Source organism: Prosopis cineraria, unplaced genomic scaffold, assembly GCF_029017545.1.
Source record: "Prosopis cineraria cultivar Desert tree isolate PC_DT_omini unplaced genomic scaffold, ASM2901754v1 PC10, whole genome shotgun sequence".
Lineage (NCBI taxonomy): Eukaryota > Viridiplantae > Streptophyta > Magnoliopsida > Fabales > Fabaceae > Prosopis > Prosopis cineraria.
Window position 1 is genome coordinate 21,178,326 of NW_026555341.1, and position 27,655 is coordinate 21,205,980.

The 27,655-nt window shown below is 33.9% G+C and overlaps 1 protein-coding gene and 1 non-coding gene across 2 annotated transcripts in view; one reads left to right on the plus strand and one right to left on the minus strand.

Annotated features, from left to right (window-relative positions):
* Window positions 1-27,655, plus strand: part of LOC129322492 (uncharacterized) — a 178,343-nt gene that overhangs the window by 98,137 nt on the left and 52,551 nt on the right. Inside the window, 1 exon segment of the mRNA XM_054968803.1 lies at window positions 13,874-14,580. Within this exon segment, the coding sequence (XP_054824778.1) occupies window positions 13,874-14,580 (707 nt within the window).
* LOC129284687 (small nucleolar RNA R71) lies at window positions 10,768-10,874 on the minus strand. The gene has a single exon (XR_008586931.1). It is a non-coding gene; the product is annotated as a small nucleolar RNA R71 (small nucleolar RNA).

The following is a 27,655-nucleotide window of genomic DNA, read 5'->3' on the forward strand; positions in this document are numbered from 1 at the left end:
ATGATGAAGATGACCACAATCTTAGATCTTAGCCCAAGTGATCACTTAAAGATGCAAGGCTAGATTCTTGAAGGAGCTACTATATAGATGAAGAAATCTTGAGTTTCTATTATTTTCTAGTAGATTTAAATTTCTCTCTCTAGAATTACAAATTTATATGACTCCTTGATCTTGTAATTTCAAGTGATAATATATGTGATTGAGAGATAATTATTGTAACTTGATGTTTGTTACCTTGAGCACATGATTTAGGCCTCCTTGAGCTTATCTATAATCTTGGTGTAGTTTGATGAGTTTAACAGGTTTTCTTGCTGGTTATAATCTTACTAACTTGAATACATGTGAATATCTTCATTTATCATAATCTTGAACATGTTGATTCCATTAAATGTACTTGATGTGATTGATTCATATTTGTAACACTTTAGTTAGGCTTCTTGCTAGCTAAGCCTAGGCTCACTCTAAGACCATAATTTTAGATTAGGGTTGGTCAAGCTGTTAGCTAAATCTTGATTAATATAACTAAGTAAAACTAAAAAGAAGAGAGAGGGGGCCAAATTAGCTAGGTTGTAATCAAACAAGGATAGGTGATCAAATCCACATAAGAGTTCCTACTTTTAATAAGCTTTCACTCACCCATGTGATAGAATTCATTTGTTACCTACTTTATTTGTCAATTAGGACCCTTTTATTAATGATTTATTACCTTCAAGTGCACACATTGCATTAGATTTGGAATTTTGCCTAAGTTTCTAAGTTTAGTGCATTAGGGGTATTTTGGTCCAAAAAATAAAATTTTGAGAAAATGTACAAGAAAAATTGTAAAATTATATTTTATATCCAGTTTATGAGTGTTAAAAGTAGATTTTTAAAATTTATTTTAGTTTGAGAGTAACTAAATAAAAAGTCAACACTTTCTTAAGTATCTTAGTTTGACCTAATTTTCGGTTCGCCTTTGTATGCAAATTTTTGTATAATCTTGTGTAGCCTAAACCTTAATTATTTTAATTAATTCTCCCTTCTAATTATGAATTTAATTTTGGAAATTAATTAAATTTTATTATATCACATGCTATTTAATTAAATTATATGATTTATGTGACATAAGTGACATGTGACTTGTGCATCAATTGAGCAATTGAGGTCAACATTCTTTGAGGTCAAAACTTATGGTTTTCATGTGAATTAGGCTTTATTTGGGGATTAAATCAGCTTAAAAATGTGGATGACACATGGGAAATTACACACACATTGGAATCATCTACCAACCACTAGGATGTTGTCACCTTGCAAGTGTGACAAGGCTCCCATTTCCATTTTAATTTCATTTCATTTTTTTAATTAAGCTTCAGCTGATGGGAAATACTTAGGAGCACGTCCACTTAACCTCAATTCAGATCCAACACTCATCTCATTCATCTTCCACATTTTCTCTCTCTCGTTCATAGTATTCATTTTCTCTCTTTTGTTCTTCATTTTCCAGCACCTTAACCTCCATTTTTAGCCACTAAAACCTCCACAAAACTCACACCATTCTTCTCCTCTCTTCATTTTCATTCCATCTCTTCCTATTTCACAAGGATCTAAGCTTATTTTCTTCATCCCAAGTTCTATGAATTTCAGTCAACAAGCTTCCAACTTAGGGTTCTTAAAAATGATAAAGATTGGCTAAGTTTCTTGGTAGAATACTAGGGAGATGAAGATGGAGGATGAGTCTTCAGTTTCAAATTGGCTAAGTTCTTTTGTTTCCCATCATCTTCTCTTTTTACTAGATGGTTATATTCCTTAATCTAGGGTTTAATCATCTTAGCTTGTAAATTCTAAATTAAATTTGATGTTGATGTAAAGAGAGAGGATTGTTTCATTTAATTTCTTCCTTGGACAGCCATGACTGAATTTTGCCACTCTTTGTTTGGCACATAATCTTGTGTTTTTCAATTAGTGAATTACTTGTGTTAATATTTCATAATATTGTGGTGTTAATGCTTATGTTGTTGAGTAGCTTGACATAATCTTATGGTTACTCATATTGTTGCTTTGACCGTGGTTGTTGAGAGGAGATTATGAGTGAATCACTTGGCTAATTTTTACACCACTTGCTTAATTGAAATAGGGACTTTAATCTAAGACCTAGGAAAGTTAGCTAATAAAGTTAATTGGCTTAGGATAATTTTCTTAAGTCAAGATAGCTTTAGTCAAGAGGAAAGGGAAGCTTAACTTAGCCTAATCATGAGAAGATAGAGTCCAAAATCAACTAATCTCTAAGGTTCCATTATTGTGAAAAGGGAAGTGCATTTCATTCACTTTATTTACCATTTTAATCATTAGGTAATTAGTTTAGATAATTAGGTAGCTAAATTCCTACAACTTTAGGTGATTTATTTTACTAGATAACTTTTAATTAGACTAAGACCATTCCTTAGGAGATGACCTAGGGTTGACTCTATATTGCATTAGGATTAGCTTTATTTTAATTTTGAGGATAAGTGATTAATTCCTATCAAAATTTTGGCGCCATTGCCGGGGAGTGGTTTAGGTTTAATTCTAAGGTTGTTTAGTGCTTAATTTATATTTTTAGTGTCCCTAGAAATTTTTGTAAAAAATTATAAAATTTTTTGTTTAATGTTTTGTATAGTATTTTTGTGTGTTTTGAGTGTTTTTGTTCTGTTTTGAAAAAAAAAATATTAGTGCAATTTTCATTGGTTTGGTATAGAGCTGAAAATACTCTATTTCTAGTGTCATGATCTGAAATTAAAAAATTAATTAGGAATGAGTCTGAGGGAATTTGAAATTGAAATTTATTTCATTGAAAACTCTATATTTTAGCTTCATTTTTGAAATTGGTTTTGTCAATTTTGAATGTGGGAAGTGTCAAATTTTACAAACTAATAAGGTCTAGGGAGCCTTTATAGAGGACTCCTAAAACCCTGTTTCAAATTTAAGTTCACATATCTCCCTCTTTGTGCATCCAAATTGATTGATTCTAGTCTTATTTTTCTTATCACTATCTTAGATTTGTTTCTTGTGTCTAGAATTTTTTTTCAATTTTTCTATTTTCCTATTTGAAAGTTTGTTAGAAGTTTTAAAGGTCTTCTGGACAAAATTCTGTTTATCTAGACCTATAGACCAACTTGCAAAAACGTCTGGGAACGATTGGAAAGGATTTGTGGTTTGAAAGTTTTATATAATTTTCCTATATATCTCTTGTATTTCTCATAAAATTTTCAGGAGAATTTCTCAAGTGGATTGGCTGTTAGAAAATTCACAAGTTCACTGTCTCCAGAGAGCCTATTGTGCAAATTCCAGAGTTGCCAAAGCTTCTTGGTTGAGCATTTCTAACTCTCTTTCTACTTGTTTGGTGTTGTTTTTGATTTTTTTTTTCATTTTGTTGCTATTGAGTTTATAGAAAAAAGAAAAAAATTATTTCTCTTACTTTTGTGTGTTTTGAATTGTTTCTTCTTGATTTTCATTTTTGTTTAGCTCTTTCTTTGTTCTTAATTTTCTTGAGTTTGATTAGTGCATGACCCGAAGAAAACATACCTTTTTTGATTCATTAGATCTAGAAATTAAAAGGACTATTTCTAGATTGAGAAGATCACAACCTATTCTTAGGACATGGGCATGTGCATAATGAGGGCCATGGGAATGGAAATGAGAATTTGCATGATGATGGCCATGTTAATAATGAATTTAAAGGCTTGCAATCCTAGAGAGGAGAGGAGCATTATGCAATTAACTTAACCTAATTGTCATGATAATCCTTATGACTTGTATGTTCCTCCTACTAATGTTCGATTTGAAATTAAACCCTCTTTGATTAATACATAGCCTAAATTTCATGGGTTACTAAGAAAGGATTGCCATAGGTTTTTGCGTACTCTCCTATTGGTTTGTGATACTATGAAGCCTATGTATGTAAATGTTGATGATATTCAAACTAAGGCTTTGTATTTTTTCTTGAAGGTTTAGCAAAGGAGTGGTATTTCAACTACCCTTCTTATGTGGAAGTGAGCACATGGGCCGAGCTAAGAAGACTCTTCTTGGATAAATTCTTTCCAAATTCCAAGGTTAGCAATTTGAGGAAGTAAATTTATAGGGTCCAACAAGGAGAAGATAAGAGTCTCTATGAGTATTGGACTAGATTCCAAGGTCTTTTGGCTAAATGCCCACACTATCAAATTTCTAGTGAGAATTTAGTCCAATATTTCTATAAAGGCTTACTTCCAAGAGATAAAATTAACATCGATGCTGCTAGTAGTGGATGCTTGATTGACCTTACTTTCTTAAAGGCTTGGGAACTAATTGAGAAGATGGCCTCAAGTGGCGCTCAATACTATACAAGGGAGAAGAGAAATGTGAATATGGTAGGTTCCTTAATTCTTAATGATTTTACATGTGGACTTGCTAGCTGCCAAGATTGGGAGAATGTTGGCTTGACAAATATCTCAAGTGAGCAATGTAAGTACTTCTCAAGTATTTGTCCCTTATTCTTGTACTTTTTATGACTCACCCATGCATGTAAAAAGCAATTGTCCTATCAAGTTTGAGCAAGTGAATGCTATCTATAATGAAAAATAATCCTATGGTAGGAGGCAAGGACAGAGAGCTTATTCTAATACTTATAACCTTTCATAAAGAGACCATCCTAATTTCTCCTATTCGAACTTAAATGTGGCTTTGCAAGACAATTAATAAAGACGATCTTATCAAAACACCTTTGGCCATGACCTTTCATCTCATTTGTCTCAAGGTAACTCTTCTCAAAGCTACAATCCAAATAGTAATTCTCTTGCACCTTCTTTTAATTCTTATGGTGATAGGAGGCTTGTTCCAATTGAGAGTTCTTCTAACTCTAACTCTTCTAATGATGTAAATGTGTTACGCAAGCAATTGATTAAAATGAATTCCTTGTATAAAAACATGTATGATGGGTTAAGAAACAAGGTAGAGAGTATAGGTAACAAATATGAGAATATGAACTCTAAAATTGATACCCTTACTTCTCAAATGAATATGCTTGCTAACCAATTCAATGCAGCTAATACACAAGCCTCTACATAACCATCCAACACTGTTGATAATCCTAAAGCTAATCTTAATGCTATCATATTGAGGAGTTGTAAGGAGTTGGGAGAAAGAGTATAAGAAGACAAAAGACAAAGGAAGGCCAAGAATCCCCCTTTAAATTCTTCAATTGATGTTAATGTTTCTAGTTCTTCTTTTACTCTTAATGATGCATCTTTTTATAGGGATAATGAGGATAAGAACATTGAGGAGATCACATGTGAGAAACCATCTTTTAAGGTGGAAAAGAGGACTATAGCTGAGTTTTTTAGCATGGAAAAAGAGGGAAAGGCCTAGTAAAGTAAAATAACAAAGGAGAATTCAAGGAAGAAAGAAGGAAAGCAAAGTCAAGAGATTGTGAAGAAGCTTCCTTTCTCACAAGCACAAGTAGTCTCTAAGCAAGTGAAGGGACAATTTGATCAAGAGGTATATGATTTCTTCATTAAGATTCATATTAATGTACCCTTAATGGATGTACTTAAGAACTTTCCTAAGTATGTAAATTTTTAAAAGATTGTTATACAAACAAAAGAAAATTTTGGCCTAATGCAAGGTTATAATTACCGTCATCTGTGAGTGCAATCATGAAGCCTCAACTCCCCCCGATTCTTTCACAATTCCATGCAAGATTGGCAACACGTATTTTTCTCATGCATTGATAGACTTAGGTACAGCCATTAATGTTATGCTTCTTTCAATTTATCATGCCTTGAGTCTTGATTGCATGCACAAGACACCTATGATATGCCAATTAGCAAATAGAAGTGTTGGAAGACCACATGGAATAGTAGAAGACTTGTTGGTTTATGTTAAAGGTCTATTCTTTGTTAAGTGTAAGTTCTATTAAGTTATTGCTTCATGATACTTGTAAGTCTCACATGCTTGATTCTTTCTCACATGCTGATGATGATTTATCTATTGTCACTACTACATGCATTGATGGATGTAATTGTCTTATTTGTTTAGAAATTGATGCATGCTTGAATGATGCAACTACTTCTTCTTATGATTTATTTGAAATATCTCTCATGCTTGATCTTGAAATTTTTGAGAAGGTTATATCTTCTTTTGTTATAGGTACTAAAGCCATTAAGGCTGAATTTATAAGTTTTTATCTACTCAACTTGATGTTCTTAGGATTCCTAAGCTATTAGAGGAAAATTTTACACTTACACATGTCAAGGTTGTGGCTTATGTCCAAGCACTTGAAGACAAGTTACAAGAAAAGGGGGAGGCTGTAAAGAAAGAAGAAGTAATTAATGAAATTGAGCTTGAAAAAGAAGAGAAGCAATCAAAAACAAGTGAGGAGCCTAAAAGCCAAGAGAGTGCTATAGGAGATTCCACCAGATTAGACTTGAAGAAGCTCATTCCCTCTTGTGTAAAGCCACCTACCTTGGAGTTGAAGCCTTTACCATCCAATCTCAATTATGCATATCTCATTGAGAATGAAAAGCTTCCGGTAATAATTTCTAACTCTTTATCTTTTGAGAAAGAAAATGCATTGCTTGATATGTTGAGAAAGAACATGTATGCTATTGGTTGGACTCTAGCTAACATTCCTGGTATTGACCCTATTGTGTGCACACATAAACTTTTTTTTGAAGATAATGCTAAGCCCAGTAGGTAACCACAAAGGAGACTTAACCTATTGATCTTAGATGTGGTAAAGAAAGAGGTTGTTAAGCTACTTAGTGCTGGGATCATTTATCCTACAGTTAACAGTGATTAAATGTCTCCAACCTAAATTATGCCTAAGAAAGGGGGGATTACTGTGATAAAAAATGAGAAAGGAGAGCTTACCCCAACTAGAGTTTAAAATGCTTGGAGAGTGTGTATAGACTATAGGAAGCTCGATAATGTGACTAGGAAGGACCATTTTCCTTTGCCTTTTATTGATCAAATGCTTGATGGATTAGCTTTCAAGTCCCATTATTGCTTCCTAGATGGGTCCAGTGGGTATTTTCTGATTCCCATAGCTCCTAGTGACCAAGATAAGACCATCTTTACATACCTCTTTGGTACATTTGCCTATAGGATGATACCTTTTGGTCTTTGCAATACACCTGATACTTTTTAAAGATGCATGATGTCCATATTTTGTGATTGTATTGAAAATTGCATGGAAGTTTTTGTGAATGATTTTACTGTGTATGATGAGTTCCTTTAATTCTTGATTGCATTCTTTAGATGAAGTGCTTGGTAGGTTGATAGAAGACATTTGTTACCCACTTTTATTTGTCAATTAGGACCATTTTATTAATGATTTATCACCTTCAAGTGCACACATTGCATTAGATTTGGAACTTTGCCTAAGTTTCTAAGTTCAGTGCACTAGGGGCATTTTGGTCCAAAAAAATGAACTTCTGAGAAAATGTACAAGAAAAATTGACAAAGTGCATTTTATGTCCAGTTGATGAATGGTGAAATTATATTTTTAAAATTCATTTTAGTTTGGGAGCAATTAAATAAAAAAGTCAACACTTTCTTAAGTGTCTTAGTTTGTCCTAGTTTTTGGTTTGCCTTTGTGTGAAAATTTGTATATAATTTTGTGCAACTTGAAACTTGGTTAATTTAATAAATTCTCCCTTCTAATTATGAATTTAATTCTGGACATGAATTAGATTTTATTATATCATATGCTATTTAATTGAATTATGTGATTTATGTGACATAGGTGGCATATGACTTGTGCATCAATTGGGCAATTGAGGTCAACACTCCTTGAGGTCAATGGCTGATGGTTTACACGTGAATTATGATTATTTTGAGGGATTAGATCAGCTAAAATGATGTGGATGACACATGAAAAATTAGGCACACATTGAAATCATCTACAAACCAATAGGAAGTTGCCACCTTGCAAGTGTGACAAGGCTCCCATTTACATTTTAATTTCTTTTTCCTTATTTTAATTAAGCTTCAGCTGATGGGAGACACCAAGGAGCACGCCATTTTAAGCCCCAAATGGGATCCAACACATATCTCATTCATCTTCCACATTCTCTCTCTCTTGTTCATAGTGTTCTTCATTTTCTCTCTTTTGTTCTTCATTTTCCAGCACCCTAACCTCCATTTTCAGCCACCAAACCTCCACAAAACTCATACCATTCTTCTCCTCTCTTCATTTCGTTCCATCCCTTTCATTTTCACAAGGATTAAAGCTCATTTCCATCATTCAAGAGCTATGGAGTTTGGCCTTCACAAGCAATCACTAGGGTTCTTGAAGATAAAGATTGGCTAAGTTTCTTTGTGGAATCCTAGAGAGATGAAGATGGAGGATGAGTCTTGAGCTTCAAATTGGCTAAGTTCTTTTGTTTCCTATCCTCTTCTCTTTTTACTAGATGGTTAGATTCCTTAATCTAGGGTTTAATCATCTTAGCTTATAAATTCTAATTTGAATTTGATGTTGATGTAAAGAGAGAGGATTGTTTCATTTAATTTCTTCCTTGGACAGCCATGACTGAATTTTGCCACTCTTTGTTTGGCACATAATCTTGTGTTTTTCAATTAGTGAATATCTTGTGTTAATATTGCATAATCTTGTGGTGTTAATGCTTGTGTTGTTGAGTAGCTTGACATAATCTTGTGGTTGCTCAATTTTATGTTTTACCATGGCTGTTGAGAGAGGATTTTGAGTGAATCACTTGGCTAATGTCTTCACCAATTGGTTAATTGAACTAGGGACTTTAATCTAAGACCTAAGGAGGTTAGCTAATTAGGTTAATTTGGCTTAGGATAATTTTCTTAAGTCATGACAGCTTTAGTCAAGAGGAAAGAGAAGCTAAACTTAGCCTAATCATGAGAAGATAATGAGTCCAAAATCAACTAATCTCTAGGGTTCCATTATTGTAAAAAGGGAAGTTCATTTCACTCACTTTCACTAGCATTTTAATTACTTGCACATTAGGTAATTAGTTTAGATAATTAGCTAGGTAACTAAATTCCTACAAACTTTGGTTGATTTATTTCACTAGATAACTTTCAATTAGACTTAAAACCATTCCTTGGGAGATGACCTAGGGTTGGCCCTATATTGCATTAGGGTTAGCTTTAGTGTAATTTTGAGGATAAGCGACTAATTTCCTATCAAAATTTTGGCGCCGTTGCCGGGGAATGGTTTAAGTTTAATTCTAAGGTTGTTTAGTACTTAATTTATATTTTTAGTGTTCCTGGAAAATTTTTTGAAAAATTATAAAAATTTGTGTTTTGTGTTTTGTTTAGTGTTTTTTGTGTGTTTTGAGTGTTTTTATTCTGTTTTGAAAAAGAAAAAAAATTAGTGCAATTTTTGTTGGTTTGGTGTAGAGCTGAAAATACTCTGTTTCTAGTGTCTCTGTCTGAAATTGAAAAATTAACTGGGAATGAGTCTGAGGGAATTTGAACTTGAAATTTATTTCATTGAAAGCTCTATATCTTAGCTTCACTTTAAAATTGGTTTGGTCAATTTTGGACGTGGGAAGTGTCCTGTGGAAATTTTACAATCTAACAAGGTCCAGGGAGCCATTACAGAGGATTCCCAAAACCCTGTTTCAACTTTGAGTTAGCATATCTTCCTCTTTGTGCATTCAAATTGATTGATTCCAGTTTCATTTTTCTTATCACTGTCTTATATTTGTTTCTTGTGTTTAGGATTTTCTTCAATTTTTTCATTTTCCTATTTGAAAGTTTGTTAGAAGCTCTGAAGGCCTTCTGGACGAAATCCTGTTTCTCCAGACCTGAGGACCAATTTGTGAAAAATTCTGGGAACGATTGGGAAGGATTTTTAATCTAAAAGTTTTATATAATTTTCCTGTATATCTCTTGTGTTTCTCATAAAAGTTTCAGGGGAATTTATCATGTGGATTTGCTGATAGAAAATTCACAAGTTCACTATCTCCAGAGAGCCTACTGTGCGAATTCCAGAATTGCCAAAGCTTCTTGATTGAGCATTTCTAACTCTCTTTCTACTTGTTTGGTGTTTTTTTTTTTCATTTTGTTGCTATTGAGTATATTAAAAAAAAGAAAAAAAAATTATTTCTCTTGCTTTTGTGTGTTTTGAATTGTTTCGTGTTGATTTGCATTTTAGTTTAGCTTGTTCTTTGTTCTTAATTTTCTTGAGCTTGATTAGTGCATGACCCGAAAAAAACATACCTCTTTTGTTAAATTAGATCCAGAAATTGAAAGGACTATTTCTAGATTGAGAAGATCACAACCTATTCTTGATTCTCATTTGGTTTGTAATTCAACAATGGAAGGTATCTTAGGACATGAGCATGTGCATAATGAGGGCCATGGAAATGGGAATGAGAATTTGCATGATGATGGCCATGTTAATAATGAATTTGAAGGCTTGCATAACCCTAGAGAGGAGAGGAGCATTAGGCAATTAACTCAACCTAATTGGCATGATAATCCTTATGGCTTATATGTTCCTCTTACTAATGTTCAATTTGAAATTAAATCCTCCTTGATTAATGCATTGCCTAAATTTCATGGGTTACCAGGAGAGGATTGCCATAGGTTTTTGCATACTTTCCTATTGGTTTGTGATACTATGAAGCCTATGCATGTAAATGTTGATGATGTTCAAGCTAAGGCTTTTGTATTTTCTCTTGAAGGTTTAGCAAAGGAGTGGTATTTCAACTACCCTTCTTATGTGAAAGTAAGCACATGGGCCGAGCTAAAAGACTCTTCTTAGATAAATTCTTTCCAAATTCCAAGGTCACCAATTTGAGGAAGCAAATCTATGGGGTCCAACAAGGAGAGGATGAGAGTCTCTATGAGTATTGGACTAGATTCCAAGGCCTTTTGGCTAAATGCCCACACCATCAAATTTCTAGTGAGAATTTAGTCCAATATTTCTATGAGGGCTTGATTCCAAGAGACAAAGTTAACATTGATGCTACTAGTGGTGGATGCTTGATTGACCTCACTTCCTTAAAGGCTTGGGAACTAATTGACAAGATGGCTTCAAGTGGTGCTCAATACTCTACAAGGGAAAAAAGAAATGTGAATATGGTAGGTTCTTCAATTCTTAATGATTCATATGTGGACTTGCTAGCTGCCAAGATTGGGAGAATGTTGGCTCCACAAATATCTCAAGTGAGCAATGTAAGTACTTCTCAAGCACTTGTCCCTTATTCTTGTACTTTCTGTGACTCACCTATGCATGTAGAAAGCAATTGTCCTATTAAGTTTGAACAAGTAAATGCTATCTACAATGGAAAACAATCCTATGGTGGGAGGCAAGGGCAAGGAGCTTATTCTAATACTTACAACCCTTTATGGAGAGACCATCCTAATTTCTCCTATTCAAATCCAAATGTGGCTTTACAAGACAATCAACAAAGAGGATCCTATCAAAACACCTTTGGCCGTGACCCTCCACCTCATTTGTCTCAAGGTAGCTCTTCTCAAAGCTACAATCCAAGTGGTAATTCTCTTGCACCTTCTTCTAATTCTTATAGTGATAGGAGGCTTGTTCCAATTGAGAGTTCTTCTAATTCGAACTCTTCTAATGATGTGAATGTGTTACGTAAGCAGTTGATTGAAATGAACTCTTTGTATAAAAACATGTATGATGGCTTAGGGAACAAGGTAGAGAGTATGGGTAACAAGTGTGAGAACATGAACTCTAAAATTGATGCCCTTACTTCTCAAATGAATATGCTTGCTAACCAATTAAGTGCAGCCAATGCTCAAGCCTCTACATTACCATCCAACACGTTGCTAATCCTAAAGCTAATCTTAATGCTATCACATTAAGGAGTGGCAAGGAGTTGGGAGAAAGAGTACAAGAAGACAAAAGACAAGGGAAGGCCGAGAAGCCCTCTTTAAATTCTTCAATTAATGTTAATGTTTCTAGTTCTTCTTTTGCTCCTAATGATGCATCTTTTTGTAGAGATGATGAGGATGAAAACATTGAGGAGATCATATGTGAGCAACCACCATTTAAGGTGAAAAAGGGGATTATGGCCGAGTTGTTTAGTAAGGAAAAAGAGGGAGAGGCCAAGCAAAGTGAAACAAGAAAGGAGAGTTCAAGGAAGGAAGAAGGAAAGCAAAGTCAAGAGATTATGAAGAAGCTTCCTTTTCACAAGCACAAGTAGTCCCTAAGCAAGTGAAGGGACAATTTGATCAAGAGGTATATGATTTCTTCCATAAGATTCATGTTAATGTACCCTTGATGGATGTAGTTAAGAACTTTCCTAAGTATGCCAAATTTTTGAAAGATTGTTGTACAAATAAAAGAAAATTTAGGCCTAATGCAAGGGTACAATTACCCTCATCTGTGAGTGCTATCATGAAGCCTCAACTCCCTATAAAATGTGAGGACCCCAGTTCCTTCACAATTCCATGCAAGATTGGCAACACACATTTTTCTCATGCATTGATAGACTTAGGTGCAGCCATTAATGTTATGCCTCTTTCAATTTATCATGCCTTGAGTCTTGATTGCATGCATAAGACACCTATGATATGCCAATTAGCAGATAGAAGTGTTAGAAGACCACATGGAGTAGTAGAAGACTTGTTGGTTTGTGTTAAAGGTCTATTATTTCCTGTGGATTTCTATGTGCTTGATATGTCAAAAGAAGGGAGTGGGGATGATATTTTGATTTTAGGAAGGCCATTTATGAGGACTGCCCGTACATTGATTGACATGAAAAAGGTAGTTTGATTTTGAAATGTGGAGAGGATCATGTTATTTTTAATATATATGAAGCAATGAAACATCCTTTTGAGGATTATTCTTTGTTAGGTGTAAGTTCCATTGAGTTATTGCTTCATGATGCTTGTGAGTCTCACATGCTTGATTCTTTCTCACATGTTGATGATGATTTGTCTCTTGTTACTACTACATGCATTGATGGATGTAGTTGTCCTATTTGTTTAGAGATTGATGCATGCTTGAATGATGCAACTACTTTTCTCATGATTTATTTAAAATATCTCCTATGTTTGATCTTGAAATGCTTGAGAAGGGTATATCTTCTTGTGTTGTAGGTACTAAAGCCATTAAGGCCGAATCTATGAGTTTTTCTCCACTCAAGCTTGATGTTCTTAGGATTCCCAAGCTATTGGAGGAAAATTCTACACTTTCACATGTCGAGGCCGTGGCTCAAGTCCAAGCACTGAGGACAAGTTGCAAGAAAAGGGGGAGGCTATAAAGAAAGAAGAGGAGAAATCAAAAACAAGTGAGAAGCCTAAAAGACAAGATAGTACCATGGAATATTCCACCAAATTAGACTTGAAGAAGCTCATTCCCTCTTGTGTAGAGCCACCTACCTTGGAGTTGAAGCCTTTACCATCCAATCTCAAGTATGCATATCTCATTGAGAATGAGAAGCTTCCGGTAATAATTTCTAACTCTTTATCTCTTGAGGAAGAAAATGCATTACTTGATGTGTTGAGAAAGAACATACATGCTATTGGTTGGACTTTGGCTGACATTCCTGGTATTGACCCTATTGTGTGCACACATAAAATTTTTCTTGAGGACAATGCTAAGCCCATTAGGCAACCACAAAGGAGACTTAACCCATTGATTTTAGATGTGGTAAAGAAAGAGGTTGTTAAGCTACTTAGTGCTGGGATCATCTATCCTATAGCTGACAGTGAGTGGGTGTCTCCAACCCAAGTTGTACCTAAGAAAGGGGGATTACTGTGGTAAAAAATGAGAAAGGAGAGCTTGTTCCAACTAGAGTTCAAAATGCTTGGAGAGTATGCATAGACTATAGGAAGCTCAATAATGTGACTAGGAAGGACCATTTTCCTTTGCCTTTTATTGATCAAATGCTTGAGAGATTGGCTTCCAAGTCCCATTATTGCTTCCTAGATGGGTTTAGTGGGTATTTTCAGATTCCTATAGCTCCTAGTGACCAAGATAAGACTACCTTTACATGCCCCTTTAGTACATTTGCCTATAGGAGGATGCCTTTTGGTCTTTGCAATGCACCTAGTACTTTTCAAAGATGCATGATGTCCATATTTTGTGATTTTATTGAACATTGCATGGAAGTCTTTATGGATGATTTTACTGTGTATGGTGAGTCCTTTGATTCATGCTTGCATTCTTTAGATAAAGTGCTTGGTAGGTGCATTGAAAAGAAGCTTGTGCTTAACTTTGAAAAATGCCATTTCATGGTAGATAAAGGAATTGTTTTAGGCCATTTGATTTCTTCCAATGGCATAGAGGTGGATAAGGCCAAAGTAGATGTGATTGCTTCTTTGCCATATCCTATTTGTTTGAAAGATTTGAGATCATTTTTGGGACATGTAGGCTTTTATAGGAGATTTATAAAGGGGTTTAGTGAAATTGCTTTGCCTATGTCTAAACTCTTACAAAAAGATGTTGATTTTATTTTTGATGATGCTTGCAAAAGGAGTTTTGACACTTTGAAAAGCATGCTCATTTCCCCTCCCATTCTTAAAGCCCCAAATTGGTCTTTGCCTTTTGAGTTGTCATGTGATGCTTCTAATTTTGCTGTGGGAGCTATGATTGGTCAAAGAGAGGGCAAGTTATCATATGTGATTGCTTATGCATCTAGGACCCTAGATTCAGCTCAGGTTAATTACACCACAACTGAGAAAGAGTTGTTTGCTATTATTTTTGTATTTGATAAGTTTAGATCATATCTTCTTAACTCTAAAGTTGTTGTGTACACTGACCATGCTGCTGTGAGGTACTTGTTTAAGAAGACAGATTCTAAGCCTCGCTTGATTCGATGGGTGATCTTGATGCAAGAATTTGATGTGGAGATAAAGGATAGGAGTGGTTCTACCAATCAAGTAGCGGATCATTTGTCTAGACTACCTCATTTACAAGCTACTATGGTAAACTCTAACCCTACTATTCCTTGTGATTCATTTCCTGATGAGGCATTGTGTGCCATTTCATCTAAGCCTCCATGGTATGCCTCTTTTGCTAACTATATTGAGTGTAGAGTCTTGCCTCCTTGTGCTTCACGTTTTGCCATTGAAAAATTGAAAAGAGAGTCTAGATTTTACATTTGGGAACCACCTTTGATGTGGAAGATTTGTAGTGATAAAGTGATTAGGAGGTGTGTTGATGATGTTGATGTGCCTTCTGTTCTTGAATTTTGTCACTCTCATGCATGTGGTGGTCATTTTAGCTCAAATAAGATAGCTAGGAAGGTTTTAGATTGTGGATTGTATTGGCCTAGCTTGTTTAAAGACTCTTATAAATTTTGTAAAGCATGCTTGAAATGTCAAAAGGTTAGTAGTTAAGGTAAGAGACATGAAATGCCTCAACAACCCATTTTATTTTGTGAGATTTTTGATGTTTGGGGCATTGACTTCATGGGTCCCTTTCCACCATCCTTTAGTTTTGAGTACATATTACTTGGTGTTGATTATGTTTCAAAGTGGATTGAAGCCATTCCTACTAGAACTTGTGATGCTAAGATTGTTTTGAAGTTTCTCAAATCTAATATTTTTTGTAGGTATAGAGTTCCTAAGGCCTTGGTAAGTGACCAAGGATCCCACTTTTGTAACAAGATGATGAAGGCTCTCTTAGCTAAATATGGGGTGCATCACAAAATCTCTACACCGTATCATCCCCAAACTAATGGCCAAGCCGAAGTATCAAATAGAGAAGTTAAGAAGATCCTAACCAAGGTGGTGAACATAAATAGGAAGGATTGGTCTTTACACTTAGAGGATGCTTTGTGGGCTTATCGGACCACTTATAAGACTCCCATTGGCATGTCTCCTTTTTGATTGGTATATGGAAAGGCTTGTCACCTCCCTGTGGAGATAGAGCATAGAGCCTATTGGGCCATCAAGAAACTCAACTTGGATTTCCATCTTTCGGCTAAGGAGAGATTTCTTCAAATGCAAGAACTTGAGGAGCTTAGGTTGGATGCCTATGAGTCTTCTAGGATCTATAAGGAGAAAACAAGGATCCTTCATGACAAGCTAATCTTGAGGAAAAAGTTCTAAGAAGGAGATCAAGTCCTATTGTTCCAAACAAGGTTTATTTATAAGCATGCCAAGTTGAAGTCTAAGTGGGAGGGACCATATCTAGTGACCAAGGTGTTTCCCTATGGGGTTTTACAACTCTTGAATAAAGCCACGGGTTCCACCATGCAAATCAATGGTCACCTATGCAAGCTCTACAAAGATGCCAAATCACTTCAAAAGGAGGAGGACTTCTCTCAACATGTTTTTGAACCACCATGATAAGGTTGTATCTCTCCAACCTTGAGCTTTTACTTTCCTTTAATTGATATATTTAATGATAGGTATAGTTCAAGTGTGGGGGAGATGAACCTAGTAGGAAAATTAGAGTTTATTTGCTTTATTTGACTTCTTTGTTTTGTGTTTTAGTTTGAAAAAAAAATATCTGCACCACACTTTTGTTATGCATTCATTATTAATCTCACCTTATTTTATCACTAGTCTATATATACATTGAGGACAATGCATGATTTAAGTGTGGGGGAGAGAAATAAACATTTTGTTTTGTTTGTTTGGTTTTGCAAAAAAAAAAAAATTAAAAAAATTGCTTTGTTTTGTTTTGTTTTGTTTGAGGTTACTTAATTACCTAGCTCTTAAATGGATATTTTGATTCTTGAGGTGTGGTAATTTTTAGGATTGAATAGGTGTTAAGTGAATATTCTTTTACCTTGAATTAATGGATTAGAGTGGCATATTACCCTTTCATGGAAGAGGCTAAACACTCATGTGTGATTAATTCCTTAGTGATGTTACCCTCTAGAATTTGTTCCACTTCTTAATTAAGACCACATATCTCGCACTTGTTTGATAGGAGATGAGAGGTGGCATTCATAAAAAATAGCCAAAAGCCAAATAGCCAACCTATTATCATTTATTATCCTTTGTTAGCCACTTTAAGCCTTTGGTTTGATTCTTAAAATATATATATATATATATATGTTCACCCTATTTTTCCCAAGGAATGCATGTTACACTTTTATATGTCTTTTTAATATTCATTGCATGTCCTAGATCAAATGAGTGGATGCCTATTATTATTTTTCTATCCATTACTCTTTATCCTTTATTGCTACACCATTACATCCATTACTTCCATTGTTTTCAAAGAGTTAGGGGCAAAAAAAAAAACAAAGATAGATTTGGAAAAAAAAATATAGTCAAAAAGAAAAGAAATAAAGTTGCTAGAAAAAGAAACAAAAAAAGAAGAAGAGATAGAAAAAAAAAGAAAGAAAGAAAAAAAAAAGTTGCCTAGCTCATCCATTCCATTTGTTTTATTATTTCTTATCATTTCTTTCCATCCTCATTGTGTTAAGGTGTTCACTCAATTGAGTTAGGTTATGCTTTGCATATTAAGGGGATATATCTTGATTTAGCATTATTTTAATGCTAACCCTATTTTTTTTTATACATGCATTTCTCATACATCCTTTCATTACCTATATCACAACATAATAAAGTCCACTTGATTCTTGATTGCAAGTGCTATTTAGTGATGGAGATGTAGAAGGGTTACAAATTCATAGTAGGGTTTATCCTAAGAAATTTTGAGTGAAATTTAATACCTTATATACTTTGAGTGATGAGAGCAAACACTTAACCTAGAGAGGCTTACTCTTTGACATTGATTCTTGATAAGGGTTTGTTTGTGATATGCATAATTCTTTCCTAATTATTGCCACATTGATTGATAATTTGTAGAAGTTCATGAGCTAGTATTTTAGTAACTTGAAACAATGTTTTTCTCTTATTTCTTTGTCTTATAGTTTCTTTTGGGACCTTTTTCACTTGATTTTGCCCGGAGTGTAAAAGCTAAGTGTGGGGGAATTGATAGAAGACATTTGTTACCCACTTTTATTTGTCAATTAGGACCATTTTATTAATGATTTATCACCTTCAAGTGCACACATTGCATTAGATTTGGAACTTTGCCTAAGTTTCTAGGTTCAGTGCACTAGGGGCATTTTGGTCCAAAAAAATGAACTTCTGAGAAAATGTACAAGAAAAATTGACAAAGTGCATTTTATGTCCAGTTGATGAATGGTGAAACTATATTTTTAAAATTCATTTTAGTTTGGGAGCAATTAAATAAAAAAGTTAACACTTTCTTAAGTGTCTTAGTTTGTCCTAGTTTTTGGTTTGCCTTTGTGTGGAAATTTGTATATAATTTTGTGCAGCCTGAAACTTGGTTAATTTAATAAATTCTCCCTTCTAATTATGAATTTAATTCTTAGGTGCATTGAAAAGAAGCTTGTGCTTAAATCTAAGAAATGCCCTTTGATGGTAGATAAAGGCATTATTTTAGGCCATTTGATTTCTTCCAATGGAATAGAAGTGGACAAAGCCAAAGTAGATGTGATTGCTTCTTTACCATATCCTATTTATTTGAAAGATTTGAGATTACTTTTGGGATATACAGGCTTTTATAGGAGATTTATCAAGGGGTTTAGTGAAATTGCTTTGCCTATATTTAAACTCTTGCAAAAAGATGTTGATTTTATTTTTGATGATGCTTGCAAAAGGAATTTTGACACTTTAAAAAGCATGCTCATTTTCTCTCCCATTCTTAAAGCCCCTGATTGGCCTTTGCCTTTTGAGTTGTCATGTGATGCTTCTAATTTTGCTGTGGGAATTATGCTTGGTCAAAGAGAGGGCAAGTTATCATATGTGATTGCTTATGTATCTAGGACCCTAGATTCAACTTAGCTTAATTACACTATGACTGAGAAAGAGTTGTTTGCTATTATTTTTGCACTTGATAAGTTTAGATCATATCTTCTTAACTCTAAATTTATTGTGTATACTAACCATGCTGCTATGAGGTACTTGTTTAAGAAGATAGATTCTAAGCCTCGCTTAATTCGATGGGTGATCTTGATGCAAGAATTTGATGTAGAGATAAGGGATAGAAGTGCTTCTACCAATCAAGTAGTAGATCATTTGTCTAGGCTACCTCATTTGGAAGCTACTATAGTAAACTTTAACCCTACTATTCTTTGTGATTCATCTCCCGATGAGGCATTCTATGTAATTTCATATAAGCCCCATGGTATGCCTCTTTTACTAACTATATTGAGTGTGGAGTCTTGGCTCCTTGTGCTTCATGTTTTGCCATTGAAAAATTGAAAAGAGAGGATAGGTTTTACATTTAGGAACCACATTTGATGTGGAAGATTTGTAGTGATAAAGTGATTAGGAGGTGTGTTGATGATGATGTTGATGTGCCTTCTATTCTTGATTTTTGTCACTCTCATGCATGTGGTGGTCATTTTAGCTTAAATAAGACAACTAGGAAGGTTTTAGATAGTGGATTGTATTAGCCTAGCTTGTTTAAATACTCTTATGAATTTTGTAAAGCATGTTTGAAATATCAAAAGATTGGTAGTTAGGTAAGAGACATGAAATACCTCAACAACCCATTTTATTTTGTGAAGTTTTTTATGTTTAGGGAATTGACTTCATGGGTCCCTTTCCACCATCCTTTAGTTTTGAGTACATATTACTTGGTCTTAGTTATGTTTCAAAGTGCATTGAAGCTATTCCTACTAGAACTTGTGATGCTAAGATTGTTTTGAAGTTTCTCAAATTTTTTTTTTGTAGGTACAGATTTCCAAAGGCCTTGATAAGTAACTAAGGATCAAACTTTTACAACAAGATGATGAAGGCTCTCTTGGCTAAATATGGGGTGCATCACAAGATCTCTACATCATATCATCCTCAAACTAATGGCCAAGCTGAAGTATCAAATAGAGAAGTCAAGAAGATCTTAACCAAGCTGGTGAACACAAATAGGAAGGATTGGTCTTGACACTTAGAGGATGCTTTGTGGGCTTACTGAACCACTTATAAGACTCCCATTGGCATGTCTCCTTTTCAATTGGTGTATAGAAAGGCTTGCCACCTCCCTGTGGAGATAGAACACAAGGCTTAAACTCAACTTGGATTTTCATCTTTCAACTAAGGAGAGATTTCTTCAAATGCAAGAACTTGAGGAGCTTAGGTTGGATGTCTATAAGACTTCTAGGATCTACAAGGAGGAAACAAGGATCCTTCATGACAAGCTAATCTTGAGGAAAAAGTTTCAAGAAGGAGAGCAAGTCCTTTTGTTCCAAATAAGGTTTATTCATAAGCATGCCACGTTGAAGTCTAAGTAGAGGGATCATATCTAGTGACCAAGGTGTTTCCCTATAGGGTTTTGCAACTCTTGAATGAAGCCACGGGTTCCACCATGCAAATCAATGGTCACTTATGCAAGCTCTACAAAGGCCAAGCTACTTCAAAAGGAGGAGGACTTCTCTCAACATGTTTTTGAACCACCATGATAAGGTTGTATCTCTCCAACCTTGAGCTTTTACCTTGCTTTAATTGATATATTTAATGATAAGTATAGTACAAGTATGGGAGAGATGAACCTAGTAGGAAAATTAGAGCTTATTTACTTTATTTGACTTCGTTGTTTTGTGTTTTAGTTTGAAAAAAGAAAATTCTGCACCACACTTTTGTTATGCATTTATTATTGATCTAACCTTATTTTATTACTAGTCTATACATACATTGAGGATAACGCATGATTTAAGTGTGGGGAGAGAAATAAATATTTTACTTTGTTTGTTTGGTTTTGCAAAATATTTTTGAAAAAATTTTTAAAAAAAATTGCTTTGTTTTTTTTTGTTTGAGGTTACCTAATGACCTAGCTCTTGAATGGATATTTTGATGCTTGAGATGTGGTAATTTTTAGGATTGAATAGGTTTAAAGTGAACATTCTTTTACCTTGAATTAATGGATTAGAGGAGCACATTACCCTTTCATGGAAGAGGCTAAACACTCATGTGTGATTAATTCCTTAATGATGTTATCCTCTAGAATTTATTTCACTTCTTAATTGAGACCACATGTCTTACACTTTTTTGATAGGAGATGAAAGATAGCATTCATAAAAATAGCCAAGAGTCAAATAGCTAACCCATTATTATTGATTATTCTTTGTTAGCCACTTTAAGCTTTTGGTTTAATTCTTAAAAATAGATATTCACCTTATTTTTTCTAAGTAATGCATGTTACTCTTTTATATATCTTTTTAATATTTATTGGGTATCCTAGATCAAGTGAGTGGATGCCTATTATCATTTTTCTATCAATTACTCTTTATCCTTTATTGTTGCACTATTACATCTATCACTTCCATTGTTTTTAAAGAGTTAGGGGCAACCAAAAGAAAACAAAACAAAACAAAGAAAGATTTGAAAAAATATAGTCAAAAAGAAAAGAAATAAAGTTGCTAGAAAGAGAAACAAAAAGAAGAAGAAAAGAAGGATAAAAAGAAAAGAAAAAAAAAAGAATAAAAAGTTGCCTAGATCATCTATTCCATTTATTTTATCATTTCTTGTCATTTCTTTCCATCCTCATTGTGTTAAGGTGTCCACTCAATTGAATTAGGCTATTCTTTTTATATTAAGGGGATATATCTTGACTTTAGCATTATCATGATGCTAACCTTATTTTTCATACAAGCATTTCTCAAAAATCCTTTCATTACCCATATTACAACCTAATAAAATCCACTTGATTCTTGATTGCAAGTACTAATTTAGTGGTGGAGATGTAGAAGGGCTACAAACTTATAGTAGGGTTTGTCCTAAGGAATTTTGAGTGAAATTTAATACCTTATACACTTTGAATGGTGACAGCAAACACTTAACTTAGAGATACTTACTCTTTGACATTGATTCCTAGTAAGGGTTTGTTTGTGATGTGCATAATTCTTTCTTAATTATTGCCATATTGATTGATAATTTGTAGAAGTTCATGGGCTGATATTTTAGGGACTTTGAACATTATTTTTCTCTTGTTTCTTTGCCTTATAATTACTTTTAGGACCTTTTTCACTTGATTTTGCTCGGAATGCATAAGATAAGTATGGGAGAATTGATAGAACATATTTGTTACCCACTTTTATTTGTCAATTAGGACCCTTTTATTAATGATTTATCCCCTTCAAGTGCACACATTGTATTAAATTTAAAATTTTACCTAAGTTTCTAAGTTTAGTGCATTAGGGGTATTTTGGTCCAAAAAATGAACTTTTGAGAAAATGTTCAAGAAAAATTGATAAAGTCCATTTTATGTTCATTTGATGAGTGCTAAAATTATATTTTTAAAATTCATTTTATCTTGGGAGTAACTAAATAAAAACTCAACACTTTCTTGAGTGTCTTAGTTTGACCTAGTTTTCGGTTCGCCTTTGTGTAAAAATTTTTATATAATTTTGTGTAGCTTGAAACTTGGTAATTTTAATTAATTCTTCCTTCTAATTATGAATTTAATTCTGGACATTAATTATATTTTATTATATCATATGCTATTTAATTAAATTATGTGATTTATGTAATATAGGTGGCATGTGACTTGTGCATCAATTGCGCAATCGAGGTCAACACTCCTTGAGATTAAAGCTTATGGTTTGCACATGAATTAGGCTTTATTTGGGGATTAAATCAACTTAAAAATGTGGATGACACATGGGAAATTACATACACATTGGAATCATTTACCAACCAATTGGAGGTTGCCACCTTACAAGTGTGACAAGGCTCTCATTTCTATTTTAATTTTTTTTCCTTTTTTTAATTAAGATTCAGCTGATAGGAAACACTGAGGAGCACATCCATACACCTCATTTTTAGATCCAACACTCATTTCATTCATCTCCTTCATTCTCTCTCTCTCTCTCTTGTTCATAATGTTCTTCATTTTCTCTCTTTTGTTCTTCATTTTCCAGTACCCTAACCTCCATTTTCAGCCACCAAACCTCCAAAAAACTCATACCATTCTTCTTCTCTCTTCATTTTCATTCCATTCCTCCCATTTTCATAAGGATTGAAGCTTGTTTCCATCATTCAAGAGCTATAGAGTTTGGCCTTCACAAGCAATTGCTAAGGTTCTTGAATATAATGAAAATTGGCTAATTTCTTTAGTGAAATCCTAGAGAGATGAAGATGAATGATGATTCTTGAGCTTTAAATTGGCTAAATTCTTTTTTTTTTCCTATCCTCTTCTCTTTTTATTAGATGGTTAGATTCCTTAATCTAGCATTTAATCATCTTAGCTTGTAAATTCTAATTTGAATTTGATGTTGATGTAAAGAGAGAGGATTATTTCATTTAATTTCTTCCTTGGACAGTCATGATTGAATTTTGCTACTCTTTGTTTCACACATAATCTTGTCTTTTTCAATTAGTGAATTACTTGTGTTAATATTGCATAATCTTGTGGTTTTAATGCTTGTGTTGTTGAGTAGCTTGACATAATCTTGTAGTTGCTCACATTGTTGTTTTAATCATGGTTGTTGAGAGGAGATTTTGAGTGAATCACTTGGCTAATTTCTTCACCAATTGGTTAATTAAAATAGGGATTTTAATCTAAGACCTAGGGAAGTTAGCTAATTAGGTTAATCGACTTAGGATAATTTTCTTAAGTCATGATAGCTCTAGTCAAGAGGAAAGGAAAGCTTAACTTAGTGCAATTATGAGAACATAATGAGTCCAAAATTAATTAATTTTTAGGGTTCTATTATTGTGAAAAGGAAAGTTCATTTTACTCACTTTTACTAGCATTTTAATTACTTGTACATTAGGTAATTAGTTTAGATGATTAGCTAGGTAACTAAATTCCTACAAACTTTGGTTGGTTTATTTTACTAGATAACTTTCAATTAGACTTAAAACCATTCCTTGAGAGATGACTTAAGATTGGCCCTATATTGCATTAGGGTTATCTTTAGTTTAATTTTAAGGATAAGTGACTAATTCTTATCACATGTCACTTACTTTAGAATTAGGTTTATTTGCTCATTTAGTTTTAAACCTAAATCTGTCCCAATCACCCCTAAACTTGTAACACACTTCAATTAAGCTTGTGCAAGTAAGCCTCCTCATTGAGACTAACCTATGTTCACACTAGTACTACATTTGTAACATCCTAAATTTCTAATCTTGTATTAATTATTGATTACAGATTAAATTAGTGATTTAATATGGGATTAGGGTTTTGGATAATGAAATGTTATATTGGCTCATTGAAATGTTATATGAATAGATACCAGCAAAAGAGTGGAATCTCAAAGTAGAGCGTGTGAGCAAAGTAAGGATTTTTCCTTATTATGCCATACACCATGATAAAGGATGGATGCACCACTGCGCATAGCATAGAAATTAGATTAATTAGGACATATCTAGCTTATGAAATAGAAGAGAGAATAAAAGAGAAGGGTTTAGACATAGAGAAGAACATTGCCTCTACTAAGGCTTTAGTTTTTAAGAGTAAGAGCAACATTTCGAACCTGTTAGTTATCAAGTAAATCTTGTATTACCTTAACCTCTGATTCTACCCTATTTTCTTTTAGTTTTAACTAGTGAGAAATTAAATTTGAAAGTTTGAAAGAAATAATTTCTTACCCTATAGTAATAGAAAGGTTCTCCATAAATAAACTAGTACTTTGTGACTGGTTTGAGTTAGAATGGTAAAGCTTTAAAGTTGTAGGCACAATTTGACCTAATATAGAGAGAGAGTAGTCAGAGAAATTTGGCTAGGTAAAGGTTAAAGCTTGTAATGAAGGGTAATCAATTGTGATATGCATAAATGTGGAATTAATAGCGATTATGTGCTTAATTGTGATACTTGGCACTTTTTGGTCAATAGTGAAATTGACTTTAGGTGCTAATTTTATGTAAATTCTAGTGTGTGACGTATAAATAAGCAAAGAGAAATTTAAGTAAGGAAATTACATGGGTAACCCTTTCTATTGAATAGAAGGTTCAAGGTAACCATGTAGTTTATTTTACTTATTAACTATTATAACTGTGTAGAAGTAAATATAAAATGAGAAATTTATTGTTTTATGAGTTTTATGCATAATTTGATACTATAAATGGTTTTAGCATGAACATTAATTTGTGAAATGACATTTAAAAGGTTATTAGTTTTGATTGATATATATGTCATGTATAAAAGTATATGTCATGGAAATATAAAGGAAAGTAGTGAAAATTGTAAAAAGAGCATGAATATAGGGGGTGGGAGTTCACCCAAGATATGTGTGTTGACAAGTGAGTGAAAATTTCATATGGTCAGGTTAGCACCATGGGACATTCGGTGCAGTGTTATACGGGTTGATACCATGGATAATTTGGTATAGCATATTATAAAACTGTTACCGAGCAGTTTGGCAACTCCCCATTGCCTGTTAGGATATGGTTAGGAGTTAATGACACCTCTATTACAACTGTGTAAAGAGAGAAACCATAGTCTATACATAAGTTAGATTACCTTTGGCTAGGTGTTTCTACTACCGAAAGTGTGCTCAGGTCAATAAGTGGTTGATTCAGTAGAGCCTATAGTTTCATGTTAGGGAGCATTGGAGGTTTGGTGGTTAGATGATCATACTAGTGTGTATTTGTGTGGAATTCTTTTGAAAAGATGAAATTTCTTTATACTTTGATATGTATTTGATATTACCTTGGGTTTCTTACTTTGGCACGATTGTTTGTGATAATAAGCAGTTGATGAGTTGTATTAGTTACTGAGATTTTTTCTCATCTGATGTTATTTATATTTTTTAGGTTCTAGTACTAGTGGTTCAAAGGGGAAAGATATCGGCTAAGTTTAGATCTCTCATTTAAGCCTTTGTAAGGATTTGGTGTAACGAACTTGCGTGTTATTAGTTTTGAATGTATATAAGTTGCCTTATGATTCAAAACATGTCCATAATGTAGTAAATGTTATGTTTTGTTGGTTTTGAGCTCCCTAGCCTTTTGTATACGTGTGAATGGTGAAATGATTAGTGGGCTAGTGATGAATATGTATATGTGTGAATATGAGGTGTACTTGAAGAGTATATGGAAATTTAACCTTTTATGAGATTAAGAATGAAAAACGTGATTTTGCCTAAAAGTGTGATATGGGTGGCTTACGGGCCAAATGTATGTGTGTATGTTATATTGTGCATATAAATGGTCAATCAGGTGTGCATTGTCCATTTGGACATGATCAAGGCCCAAAAAGTGGCAAATGGGATTTGGTTATGGATTGAGATGCTTGAATGGTAAATTTTAGCATAAAACAATCAAAATGCAATCGAGTGCCCAGTTTTTGAAAGAAATATTGGATTGAAATGAAGCTAGTGTCATTAGTTTGATTTTAAAACAAGCTTTATATGGGCACTTGAACCATTCCAATCGAACATCAGATGAAAAAATGGCGTATATTTGAAGTTCGCACCAGAAATCTACAAAATGATAGTAGAACCAGGTGTATGCACTGTAGAGCATGTATCCGCATGTGGCGACACACAGCATAGAGCACACAGCTGTGGTCTCTGTGCCACATGCCGTGACATATGTGGCACGAGCCATGGTGCACGGTCCCAGATTTGGCTTGAAAATGTTGTAATGCACAAGTTTTCTTATGGATTTAGGGATGTTTTCGGTGTGTATTATTTTACTACTCTTATATTTTACTATATAATTTTAGAAATATTTTCTTTTAGGAACCTAAAGTTTTCAAATTAAATGATTTTGGATTGATTAGTAACATAGTAGTGGAGTGTATGGTAATGTAATGCCCTTGCTGAATTACCATATGCTCCACTACAATTGATCTAATTACTTTAAAATCATTTAAGTTGTAAATATTTGAAGCATTAGGATCCTAAAAAAATTTTTATAAATCATTTTATAATTCACTCAAGTATAAACCTTATTACACATAGCGAAAGCAATAAACCTATGTGCATCAAGGATCTAGAAAACATGTGCATCACTAAAAAAACAAAGTGAAATTTAGCATCGTGCGTCGTTACTCGTGCCACATGCACCACGGCATGTGGTATAGAGGCCACAATTGCTCACTTTGTGCCGTGAGCCACAGCATGCGAGTACATGCACTGCAGTGCACGCACACCTAAACTTGCTGGCAAATAGTAGTTTCTGATATGAAGTTTAGATGTGCGTGATTTTCACATATGATGTCTGATTAGGATGGTTCAAGCACCCACATGAAGCTTGTTTCAAAATCTAACTAATGATACTAGTTTCATCTCAATTTGATATTTCTATCAAAAGTCACCCTAGTACATTTTGATCCATTTCTGCTAAAATTTTACCACTCAAGTGTCTCAATTCGAAACCAAATGTCATTAGCTACTTTTTGTGCCTTGGCCAAGTCCAAATAGACAATACACACCTAATTGACCATATATATGTATCATATAATACACATACACAAATTTGGCCTATAAATCACTCATTTCACCCTTTGGGCCAAATTCATATTTTCATTTCTTTAATCTCATATATGGCCAAATTACTACATATAATCTCTACCCATCTCATATGCACGTAATTACATCCATCTACTAGCCTATCCAGTCATTTCATCATCCATAAATATACAAGGATTAGGGAGCTCAAAATCACAAAACATACCACAATCATATCTTTATACACACGTACAAATCTTATGGCAACTTATACATATACAAGACCAATAACAACCAAATTCATTACACCAAAACCTTACAAAGGCTTAGTGAGAGATCTCAACACAGCTAATGTCTTTCCCCTTCAAACCACTAGCACCAGA